The 12129-nt window shown below is 33.5% G+C and overlaps 1 protein-coding gene across 1 annotated transcript in view; it reads right to left on the bottom strand.

Moving 5' to 3' along the window:
• The window catches only part of LOC129227615 (uncharacterized), a 181619-nt gene that overhangs the window by 63613 nt on the left and 105877 nt on the right, over positions 1-12129 (bottom strand). The window contains exons 6-8 of the mRNA XM_054862203.1: positions 7079-7327; positions 5189-5386; positions 2699-2995 (exon numbers count right to left, since the gene is read on the bottom strand). Coding sequence (XP_054718178.1) covers positions 2699-2995; positions 5189-5386; positions 7079-7327 — 744 coding nt within the window. The remainder of the gene's footprint in view (positions 1-2698; positions 2996-5188; positions 5387-7078; positions 7328-12129) is intronic.

Genomic DNA, 12129 nt, shown 5'->3' with positions numbered 1-12129 from the left:
GGCTTAAACAGCTACTGTTAACATAAATCTGTATGGGGAGAGTTTAGGAATTTTTACAATAACTCGAAAAGTTTTTGGCGTATAGTAATAAATAAGGTATCAAATTGTTCAGAATTAAACTGGGCATAACATATATTTTTTCCAGAAAATCGAAAATTTTGAAGTTTAAAGGTCCTTAGACCCCTTAGTCGAGGCTTATGAAAGTTTTGTTTTCATATAAAAATGCACGAAATTCCAGCAAAAAACAGAAGAAAAAACTATCTTTCTCCTTTTACACAGTACCTTGCTTTATCAGTATCCCCCTCCCCCCTCCCACTAGATTTTGGGAGCCGAGCGTCGGCTTCGTGTCTTTTCCCTAAGGACCCTGATGAGGAATCGGTACAATATTGCCACATTAAGTGAAAAGTAGACGATTGGGCTACATTTTGCTACGATTTAAAGCAAAAAAGGTGCTGAAAATAAACGACATTGATTCCATTGTGTTTAATTGGTTTTGTTCAGCTAGAGGAAACAATTTACAAATGCTTTGCTATTTTGTTTTCCCAAAAGATTCAGTGGATTATTTACTTATTGGGTAAGTACACTTATATAAGGACTGCTCATCAATTTCATTTAAAATTATACACTGTATGTCTAGGTTTAAAATACAAAATTAAAATGCCATTGTGAATTCAGACTCCCTACTAGCAGTCACTCCCCGTTAACGGACATCAACTTTGGTCCTGACGGTGTCCGCTATTGGGAGGTTTGACTGTAATAAACAAGCGTTTGAACTAATTGAGTGCAAGGAATCAACAAAACTCTAATACCGGTAAAAAAAAACATACATACAGCAGCTTTAATTTATTTACTTGGCGTAAATGGAACAGGCAATCTATCGCTCCAGTTATTTAGTTACTCAATAGATGGAGCTACAGCTTGAGCGGTGCTACATAGTGAGTAACGAGATAATTATAGCGGTAGATTGTCTGCTGTACACTGTAAAAAAAAACTGTAAATTTTGAAGAAGTTATCCGTATTTTTTACAGAAAAAAACTGTTCGTAATAAAATACAGGATTTCTCTGTTTTTTTTTGAATCTGTAACCGGTTATACTTTGTTTTTCTTCGAATCTTCGAAATTTCGCCCGCGTGTTTGGATTTTGGTTCTCGTGCTCGAGTTTTTGATCTTATATTTATTTAAAGCGAGTAAGTCTTAAATCGTTTGCAACTTCCATTTCATTGCATCCTAATCAATATTTTATTATTATGTTTTTTTGTCATCTGTGACAGAGGCATATTCGGAAATTTACCTTTGTATACATGCATTTCGTAGTAGTATAGTAAATATTGAAATGATTTATGAAAGTATAGTTTCATTTTTTTAATCTTCATAAAATAATAAATCAGTTTGAATAAATAATAAAAATACGGAAAATTTCTGTAAAATAAACGGAAGAAAACTGGCGTCCTGGCTGACAGTTTTTTTCTGTAAATTTTACGGATTTTTTTTACAGTGTACTAAAAATACCATTTACTCTTTTGTACTTTAAAATCCACCTCTTGAGTAAGACATTCTACAGGAAATTTCAATTTCATTGATAGCAAGAGTTTGACATTTGACACCCTCATAGATCACACCGCACCTACCAATTGCTCGGTTTATCGGTTTATAAAATGCTCAGATGCTCAGATAAATCTGAACAAGTGGGTCTCTGAGGAACTTTAATTAAATATATATATATATATATATATATATATATATATATATATATATATATATATATATATATATATATATATATATATATATATATATATATATATATATATATATATATATATATATATATATATATATATATATATATATATATATATATATATATATATATATATATATATATAAATAAAATACAGTATTATTAGTTACAATTTTGAGTTGCTGTTGATAAATAGTAAGAGTTTCTCCTTCTGCTTATATTTCTCTTCAAAATTTTATTTAGAGTACTATCCCCTGTTTTGAGCTTTGTGTGATTTGTGTAATATAGACATCGTTCATACCCGTGGACATTTCAAAGTCAAACTGATCGAAATAAAATGCTTCAAGCAATGAGAACAGTATATTGACTAATGTACGTGACATGTAAATTTAAAGAAAATTGCTGAGCTTATGGCTATATTTCAGAGTAAATGTCAAGCAGTAAGGGACAAATTTTAGCAACGTTTACATTCAAGGGCGCTAGCAGAATCATATGCAGATGGTTAGCTAACTGACGTCACGACATCGAATTCGTTGTTTCATGTTTATACCTAGCGGACATAAACATAACATTAATATTGTTTGTGATGTATTTTGTAGCTTGTCTTTTGTTTAAAGTTAATTTTATTTTATTTAATAAACATTTAAAATTGTTAAAAAAAATCAAAAATTAGTTTGAAAAAGACATTAAGGTAAAACAGTAAAACCTGCAAAGTTGACCACCTGTCTAAGTTGACCGCTATTTTTAGGCACAGAATTAGATCTATATCATGTAATTCAACCTCTGTAAATTGACCACCTGTTTAAGTTGACTACTAAAGTAGTGCACCGCAAGCGGTTAACTTACGCAGGTTTAACTGGATCATTTTATTTTTGAGTAACTTGCACATGTCAATGGTCTGAATTAAATCTAATTTTTGACGTCATATTGTAATAAAAGTAATCTATATATATTTTACCTATTAGTGGTGGTAATGGCGGCCAAGCAAAGTGAGCTCCAGGCCATGGTGGAAGAACAGGTTCTGGTGGTGGTGGTGCTCCCGCACTTGGCCATAATCCGCTACTTGTCCATCCTCCACTAGTCCATGAGTTTGGTGGCATGCTGGCCCAGTTGCCAGCGCCCATGCCGCCGCTGCCTGCTGCCATGCCTCCACTACTGCCGCCAGCGCCCGATGCCCATGAGTTTGATCCAGAGCTACCTCCAGCGCTTGGCCATGAACCGCTCATACCTCCCATGCCTCCCATACCGCCCATGGCTAAAAAAAATCAAGACATTCAGGTTTCTGAATTAGAATAGGAATTTTACACATTTATTTCAGTCCTCTTCACGAACAAATAAATCAGACTTTGTTTTCATAGAGCAGTTTTCGACTTATTCGCACGATGTTGCAATGATTTTCGTGTTTGTGCCATTTTATTATCTGCATAGCAACAACTACAACCAAGTTGTCGGGTAGCTATGCATAACAGTCTGCTTTCAGTTCTGATGAGGTGTCATTTTTATTAGTTTTTATTATACTTACTCTGTAGTTGTTTAGACGGGCAAAGCTGTTTAATCGTTCCCAAAATCAAAATTGAATAATGGTAATTGAAAAGTAAATTTTGGTAACAAATTTAACAGATTAATTTCCATACGGGTCCTAAGCAAACACCGATTTGTGACTTTTCAGCTCTATTTTAAAACTTTTCAAAAAATACCAATTTTTCAATTTTTCTCTTGATTTGAGTCATTTAGTTTAAAGACGTTTTACAAAGGTTTTTTTTTGCGCCATGTACTTGTTTACGATTCAATTTACTTACGCCACTTAAGAACAGCTTCCAAGTGTGAGATTTGATAAAACTCACACTATAAGAAAAATCCTATACGTCATTGATTAAGTCCAAGTAAGGACCGGGGCTTAAAAGGTCGCAGTTAAAAGGCACGCAGTTTCCAGTGAAAAACAATTTTTTTTTTTTTTTTGCGAAAAGGTTTCCTGAATCGCAACAATGCCTATTTTACACTGTAATTAAAGTATTTTTTGCTGCAAGTGTAAAAAACATTTTAGATATTTTTATTAGTTGTTTCACCTTCAGCGTAGTTACGGTCCCTAAGGATTGACTGAGCCCCAATCAAGGACGAAATATAGTCCCCGCAAATTGTAATTTTGAAGAGTTTGCTTGAATATCTGGTGGCGCTACGACCCAATTTTTTTTTTTTTTTTGAGAGCTTTCCTGGTAATTTAGGAAGGTACCAATTTGTAGCTTCATACATATATGAGTTGACACTAAAGGTTTCCAAGTTATTCCAGGAACATGACTAGTTTTGATCGGGAAAGTTTCTGAATTTCAAAGATTCCATTTGTTTTCTGAAAGATTCCAGGTAGGTTTCGATGGTTACTGTCTTTAATGGGGAAACTTTTCTGGAGCTCTGCCAGGTATGTCATTGGCAGAATTTGGGCACATCAGCTGCCCATTATTTTTCAGGAACGTTTCGGAATTTTCTTACAGTTTCTTACAAAGTACGGAGGACTCGGTTTCAAACCCTGCTTAAGAACTTGATGTTATAGATCAACATAGCCCGTCTTCCGATCATATCCGAGTGCTTTGAATAGCACCAAAAGGTGCATGCCCCTCAATGATCATCGAAATACTTCATTCTTGGTCCATTAAGCCAAATACAAATAAACAAGATGGTTGTTAGGGGGATGGGGTTGCAACTAAAGTAGTACTACTCAAGAACATAAAACACAACATTATGAATATAAGAGAAGAAACAAAGGAATTCGGCAGCCATTTAGCTTTAATTAATCTGCTTGTGATTGTAAAGGATTAAAAATATCCATTTAGACGTACATCTGTTATTATAAGATTACAGAAGTTTTTTTTTTGCCAAAACTTTTACTCTAACTAATGTCATACTTAGGCGTAAAATAATTTTAGAGCGGTATTTTTTTTCACAAAATTTAACGTATCAAAGCAACAACATATTCAAAAAAAGTATTTATTCCACAATTATATCAAACTGAGTTTTGACGTCCTCAGAAAGTTCTTAAACTTCCTCCGACATTTTAAGAAAAGTCGCCAAATTTAGCGAGTTTCGATGAGTAATGGAAGACATCTTTCTCACGCTTTGCAAAGGAATGTTCTGCTGCGTGCAGAACCTAAATATCACGTGGTACTTTCCTCTTCTTTCCAAGTTTTTAAATTTGAAATATAACCCGATAACGGACGGAACGAGGGCAAAAAATTTTTGCGTCAAGAAAATGACTCAAGTAACCTTTGATTACTACCAATTTAAATTTTCTCGTTATGACACTGTGCGTATGGCTAATTGGCTAGATTGTCACAAAGTCAGTAACCGTCGCAATACGTAACTGGTGAAGCAAATCGACTCTCCTCATCCCAATCTTAGCAAATCAAATTTTCGGATCTTTGCTCTATTTGGTTTTATAAAATGCACCAGTACTTACATCCACTGCCAGGATTCCACATATTGTTTCCACCGCCACTCCAAGAAGAGGGAGCTCCGCCTGAAGCTCCTCCGCTACTTGGCCAATTTGCCGCGCCACTTCCGGACATACTTCCTGCAGGGGCGGCCGCACCCGGTGACCAAGGGCCGCCCCTTGTTCCAAAGCTTGTACCGCCACTGTTTCCACCAACTCCGCGAACTACAGAAAAAAAAAGTATAAACTCATTTTCATTTAACGAACACATTTTCATTGACTTGAACAACACAGAAAGAATAAGAAAAGTCAAATGTCGTGCAATAAGTGCAAAAGTTGGTGTAAGGAAGTTTTGAAGCACAATAATACGTAATTCAAATTTTTTTGAAGATCTTAGGAAATTTCAAATCAAATATTTAAAAACAAACCACTATAAACACGATTTTAACTTTATCTGTAATATTAAACCGTTAATAATGCGTTGTTTAATGTATGTGAAAAAAATCACTCCATTTATTTACTCGTTTTAGGGTTAAGATTTTTTTAAATTTAAGTGAGTTTTTGTAATTACAAATACAAAGAGAATAGGTCGTAGAATAAATCAATTTTAGCTAAAGACATTTAAATCTAAAACGAACATTGAAAGCTAAATTTTTAAATTGAAATGAAAGTTTTAAACTTTTTAACTTGGAAGATTGAACTCCTAACCTCACGTTTAAATTCTTGTCAAAGAATAAATTGTACGGTATTCCATTCAGGTACTTTGATTTATATTGAAGGTTGTATTAAGTATATATTTTTATTGGGTGGAAAAGACTACCTTCATGCAGAAGAAAATAAGACAAAAATTTGGAACGCATTCGTACGTGATGGCTGATTTCAGACTTTTAGGGAGCTTCTCAAGCAACCGTTGCTGAAGATCGATCATAACTGTGCAGGAAATCAGAAGATTTAAAATAGTTATGTCTGATTCTTTTCCAAATATAGTCGAAAGCAAGTTGAGTTGTATGGTATTTGTATTCGATAAAACGGCATTAAATTTCTCAAGAACTTGTTACATATTCTTTGCCGCCAGTTTTCAATATCGCTGCTTAATATTTTTAGTTGCAACTACATGTATGTATGGACCCTAATTAATTTTGTCATATGACCGAGTTTGCATGTTGGTAAAATATTTAATTAACCTTGAGAATTTATGAAAAATTCAATTTATGATACGTTATTAATCACGGATGTCTATACTAAGCGCTGCCACAGTGAGTGGGAAGTGATCCAGTTGAGCTTCTTTAGCACATGGCTCATGGGTGAAACTCAAATGAAGTTGCCTTTTGCTCTGTTTGTATCTTAAAAATTATCTAACATAATGAATTAGCAGAAAATCTTGCAAAGGATACCCTACCCTTCTCTTTTTCCAAATTTCCTAAATATAACTCTCAGAACAAATCTCAAATTCAGAAGGATTATCTAGTTTCCCCACTCATCACTGATAAGGGAGTACTAAGCAAGATTCATCTTCACCCCTAAAATCCTACTTAAACCTCTCATGCTTAGCCAACGACACCTGAAATTTCTTTTGTTCTCTGAGGGTAATGAAATCCTCCATCTTTGTGAAAAAGCACAGGAACAACAAGACTTCGGATGAACTCATCTTGGTCACTTTGGGTCACATTTTGAAGGACAGTTATGCTTCTCAACAGCTTTTTGAGCACCAACGTATTCTTAAATCTGGTCTGACTCCCACTGATTAAATGGAAGATGAACAACAAGAACAACAAGCATTAAAAGTCTGCGATCAGTACCGATATCTCTGCACAATCTTTAAAAGCAATCCCTGACAGAATCGAAAAAGCAGAAACGGATTATCAGCAAGACGCAGAAATGGACAGAATTGAGAAGAGGCTTTGCCTGACTACGTACACCACTTGAACTCATAGTAATCGAAGAAGTCATCGTCTACTAGTCCGGGCTTCATGGTTCCGTCGTAGCTGCTGAACCGACAGGATTGATACTTGGAACTGTACTCTACGGAGCGGCACTCTTTGTTATAGCGACGCATGCACTCGTCTAGGCACTCCTGGAAGGAATAGGACTTGATCTCGGTCTGGTGGGAACCGTCTAAACGCTTCCGACGATAGCATTCGAAGGTCAGGTTGTTGATCAGGGCATCTGAGCGAGAGAGAAAACGAGACTTAGCTTCCTTCGTTGTGGACGGAAGGGGTGTGACACACCAAAACAGAACACTCGACCTCATAGTTTACTTCACTGTTTCATAACCTTAATAAAACCTTCAATTTAAACCATCAGGTGAAGTGGGTTCTGACGGGACCTGTTCAATATTACATACTAAATCATAAACACCTAATTTAAATCATGACGCTCTGAATAATTGAATTTTTATTATCTGTGCGCGACTAGAAAGGAGGCCTGGATGTTTTTGCTATTCCACGAGAATGACTAGTTATCTCCAACTGACATTTTCAAACCCAAAAATTTGTCCTATTATTTTCTGGAAACATTCATTTCAAACGTTGTGTTCGTAATCGGTGTTATATGTGTAGAATAAGATGAATATTTTATGAGTGAAATTCTAAATTGAATAGTTAAAATGACTCGAAAGTAAACTCCAAGCAAAAAATTAAACAAAATAACTCAAATAACTGTTTACTATATTTTATCACCAAGTAAAGCACCAACTCACTACTTTATTATGAAACTACAGTTGACAAATAATCTTTTTTTTTTCTTAACATTTCCATGTAGCAAGCTAAACTGATAATTCTAACGATTAGTAATGTTTAATGGCTCAATATCGTCCTGTCTATATTCACTGCACTGAGGTTAGGTAGTCCCAGAATTACGCAGAAAATAGACGAGACATTTTTTCAAGAACTGCACGGTGCTTGAAATATCTAAAATAATAAATTTTCCTAGTACTTCAATAAACATTTCCTTCAAATGCTTCAAATATTAAAATACGAATAATAACTTGATGTTTTATAAATTTCATAACGGTACTATTTAATATCTATTAGCAACAGTCTGTAAAATATCTTAACTTCTTTATTTTTCGTATTTAATTTTTTTATTTTTGATTATCAAAGAATACTATTTTTAAAACTGAAATTTAATTGCAAAACGTTTTGCATAAACGAGACCACTCAAGCTCAAGAATTGCACAACAGAAATAAAATGCTTATGTAATAAATCAAATTATTTATTTCATTGATACTGATTTTGGGAATTAACAAAGCAAATAAAATCTTAACAAAAGCGTTTAGAATAATGACTAATAATAATGACGTAATTGAATTTAGAATAATGACTAATAATAGTTAAATGAAACATCCAAGTTTATACAAACAACTTTTTAAAACTTCTCCAATTCCATCATCACTTCTGCGTCTTGCTTAGAAAACTCTTAGATCTATTTGAGTTTTTATTGTTACCAACATTTCTATGAATGAATAAAATTATAGCTCCACTCAGGGTCCGATAATGACATGACGCTCAGCGCAGACATACCAATGGCTGCTGGAGACCCCTCACGCACATAATTTAGAAATATTGTTCAAAATTAAATTATAAAAATTTTATGCATCGGCAGTTAAAACATCAAAACAGTTTGGGCGAGAAAACAAATTTCTTTATTTTCCAAACCTAATATTTGACTCTTTATCAAAACTGTTAACTTAAGAAAATAATTTATTTGTGATCAGTGCAAACTAAAATTTTTTACATCTTTTTTTTTCGCGAAGAAGCAAAGTTATCAAGCATAATCTATAAATTTTAATCCTCTTTCCCTGGAGGCGTGCTCCTCATACCCGAGCAGTTATCATGCATGCAGTGGCTCCACTGAATGTTATGCTTGTGGGCCATGATTTAGTAAAAAAAGATGCAAACAATTGTATATATATGTTTTCCTGAATCATGCAAAAGACCTTTTGCTTTCAAAAAACAAAGCACGCGTTCCAATGGTGTAAGCAAATTTTTCTCCTGTGGCCCTTCCTTTAAAATAAATCCTCACAAGCATATACAGGCGTCCCACGTATAACACGGCACTTCTACAACACAGTTTCGATATTACACGATACCAAATTTGCGATCATTATAACACGGTTTCGATATTACACGGTAACAAATTTGCGATCATTATAACACGGTTTCGATATTACACGGTACAAAACTTGAACTTATAAGTACACGGTTTTGATGTAACACGAATTTTAAAAGGAGAAATTTATTTTTTGTTCATAAAAACGCACGGTAATAACTGTAGTATATTTTTACTTTGTTTTTATTAAACTTTTACGAAAAATTGTCTGTCTTCGGTTCAAAAGTTTGGTTTCCCTGTATAACATTAGCTTTTAGTTTATTTTTCTCTTCAGTGTTCTAAAAGCAAAAATATTATTAGTAATTTGTTTCCAATACATTGTAAGAAAATAACATTCGCAACTCCAGAGCTCGAATACGCAACCTTGCGGTGATTAACAGAACTAAAGAAAAAGGTAAAACATTCCATTCCACGTGTTTTCTTTGGGGTAAATTACAGGCTTCATACAGTTTGTGGTGCAATGTAATTTCAGAAGAATTGAAAAGAAATTTTCCCACAAACACGATGAAAAATTACTGCTATTCACTAAGCGTCAAAGCAAGCTATAAGTTACGGCATTTGTTTGTTTTACCTTCTCCATCTGCCATTAGACAGAGGCTGCAGCGCCCCCTATAGTTCATTGGAGTTGCGGATTAGGATTAAACATAAGTTAAATTTGGCAAACGATAAATAAAAAATGAAGTCGAAACAAAATATGAAATAAAATAAATAGAATAATTCTATTTATTCGGAACTCCAGCGCTCGAATTCGCTACCTTGCGGTGATTTATAAAACTGCGAATGCAACTAAAACATTGCCACGTTGCGCTCCACGTGTATCTGTTGACGTAAACGCGGTCAGTTTGTTCTGAGTAACGCATTCAACATGTCTAAGAACGCCTTCAACAACAGAAATTAATTCGTCCCTTAGTAGTATTCTCGAGCTTCTCAAAATAATGTTAGTTTTCCTTATTTCTTTCAAAAAAGTATTAAATGGTGGAAGCGTAAACAAGAAAACTCTGGATTAACAAAATTGGATAACGTTATACCAGGTAAAATTTTTTATTGTTTTGTATGAATTTGTAAGAATATGAGTTTTTTTTAATCTTAAATTAATTTAACTAATCATATTTTACAGCAGCATTTAGTTGGGATGGACAGTATGCAAAATATTTTCTTGAATTTATTATCGTAGAACAAAATGAAAAATGTTTAACCGAGAAAGAATTTACTTTATTCCTTTTATTCTCAGCTGAAAGGTTTCGCCAAATTTGTTTAGGGTTATAGTTTTGGAATTGTGCGAGCAAAGTAGCCTTGGCGAGATTTCGCGTTTTTAGTTAAACCATTTTTAATTTTTATCATGAGTGGAATAAAATGATGGTAAGATTACAGAATTCGATAAGTAAAAAGAAATAATGGTCAATCAACTAAAAAGAAAACTACCACCACATATAAACTGTGAGTACACATTTTATTTATTTTGTTCTGAGTGAATTTGAATAAATATCAGTTTTTCAATTCGATGAAGAAAAAAAAAACGAACTTAACAACATTGACTGGACACTTTTCCTTAACCTAATTCCACATAAATGATTTAAATAACTTTTGTTACTACAGTATCCTACTGAAATAGAAAGTATGCAAATAAATTTTCTTGAAAATATTTATCGCAGAACAGATTGAAAAATCCAGAAAGAACGTTAAGAATTTGAACAATAAAAAATAAAAGTTCGCCAAAAATCTGTTTATAAGGTTATGGTTTTAAAATTGTGTGAAAGAATAATGTATCTTGACAAGATTTCGCATATCAGGTAAATCATTTCCATGACGAATGAATTAAATGCATGATTTCTTTAGATATCCAATCATATAGTCATAGAAATAAATTATCTAGTGTTAAACGTTACTCTTGACAGTCTGCCACGTATGTGCACTATGTGACAAAAATGTCAACAAATGCCGGAAATGTCCCGAAACTGAACTTAATATGTACTAATGTATAGAAAAAACGGTACAAAATGAAAATGCCGTTCGAAGCGAACCAAAAATTTATGAATTCCGAATTCAACATCGTGAAAATGGCTGCTTCAGAACAACTTACTGTGTGTTCTGCATTAATTGTTTACTTTCGTAATACTTTTTGGTTTCTAATCTCTTTCCATATGGGTCAGAATAACCAAAAGACTTTGAAAAATCTTTTCAAATGAATAAAGCGAAAAAATCATACATAACAACAAAAATCAAAACACTTTTAGCATTTTCTTCGTTACCACATGCGTTTGTTTTAGTTTTTAATTCCGCCATTAGACAGTGACTGCAGTGCCCCCTATAGTTCGTTGGAGTTGCGAATTTTATTTCATATTTTGTTGTCGTTGCTCAGACGAACTTTATTGCTATAGAAAAGCTCAGTTTTTTTTTTAGTAAAGAAAAGCGAACGAAGTTTTTTCTTGTTGTGCATAACAGTTTTAATTCGAGGTATGTAAAATAATTAAGTTTTATTGTTTATAAAGATTCTTATTTTTAAATCAGTGGGTCTTTGTACTTTCTGGTTACCAGTTTTTGTTCGTATGCTCTATTGAACTGAAATTTCAGCTATTATAAAATTTGCACCTTATGACTTGTTTCGATATAACACGGTACACATTCCTTGATTTACATTATCTCGTATAACATGGTTTCGATATAACACGGAGCATGGTTTTGATATAACACGGTACACATTGACATGATTTATGATATGTACATGATTAGTTAGGTTAAAAAAGAAGTAAAAAAAACATTCATAAAAAAAAATCTCGTATTACACGGTTTCGATACTACACGGAACGAATTAACCGTGTCAGATGAGGGATACCAGTATTTATTTACATACTAGGAT

The sequence above is a fragment of the Uloborus diversus genome, chromosome 8, assembly GCF_026930045.1.
Source record: "Uloborus diversus isolate 005 chromosome 8, Udiv.v.3.1, whole genome shotgun sequence".
NCBI lineage: Eukaryota > Metazoa > Arthropoda > Arachnida > Araneae > Uloboridae > Uloborus > Uloborus diversus.
Note: the sequence above shows the minus strand (reverse complement) of the source record. Positions and strands in the feature narration are given on the sequence as shown.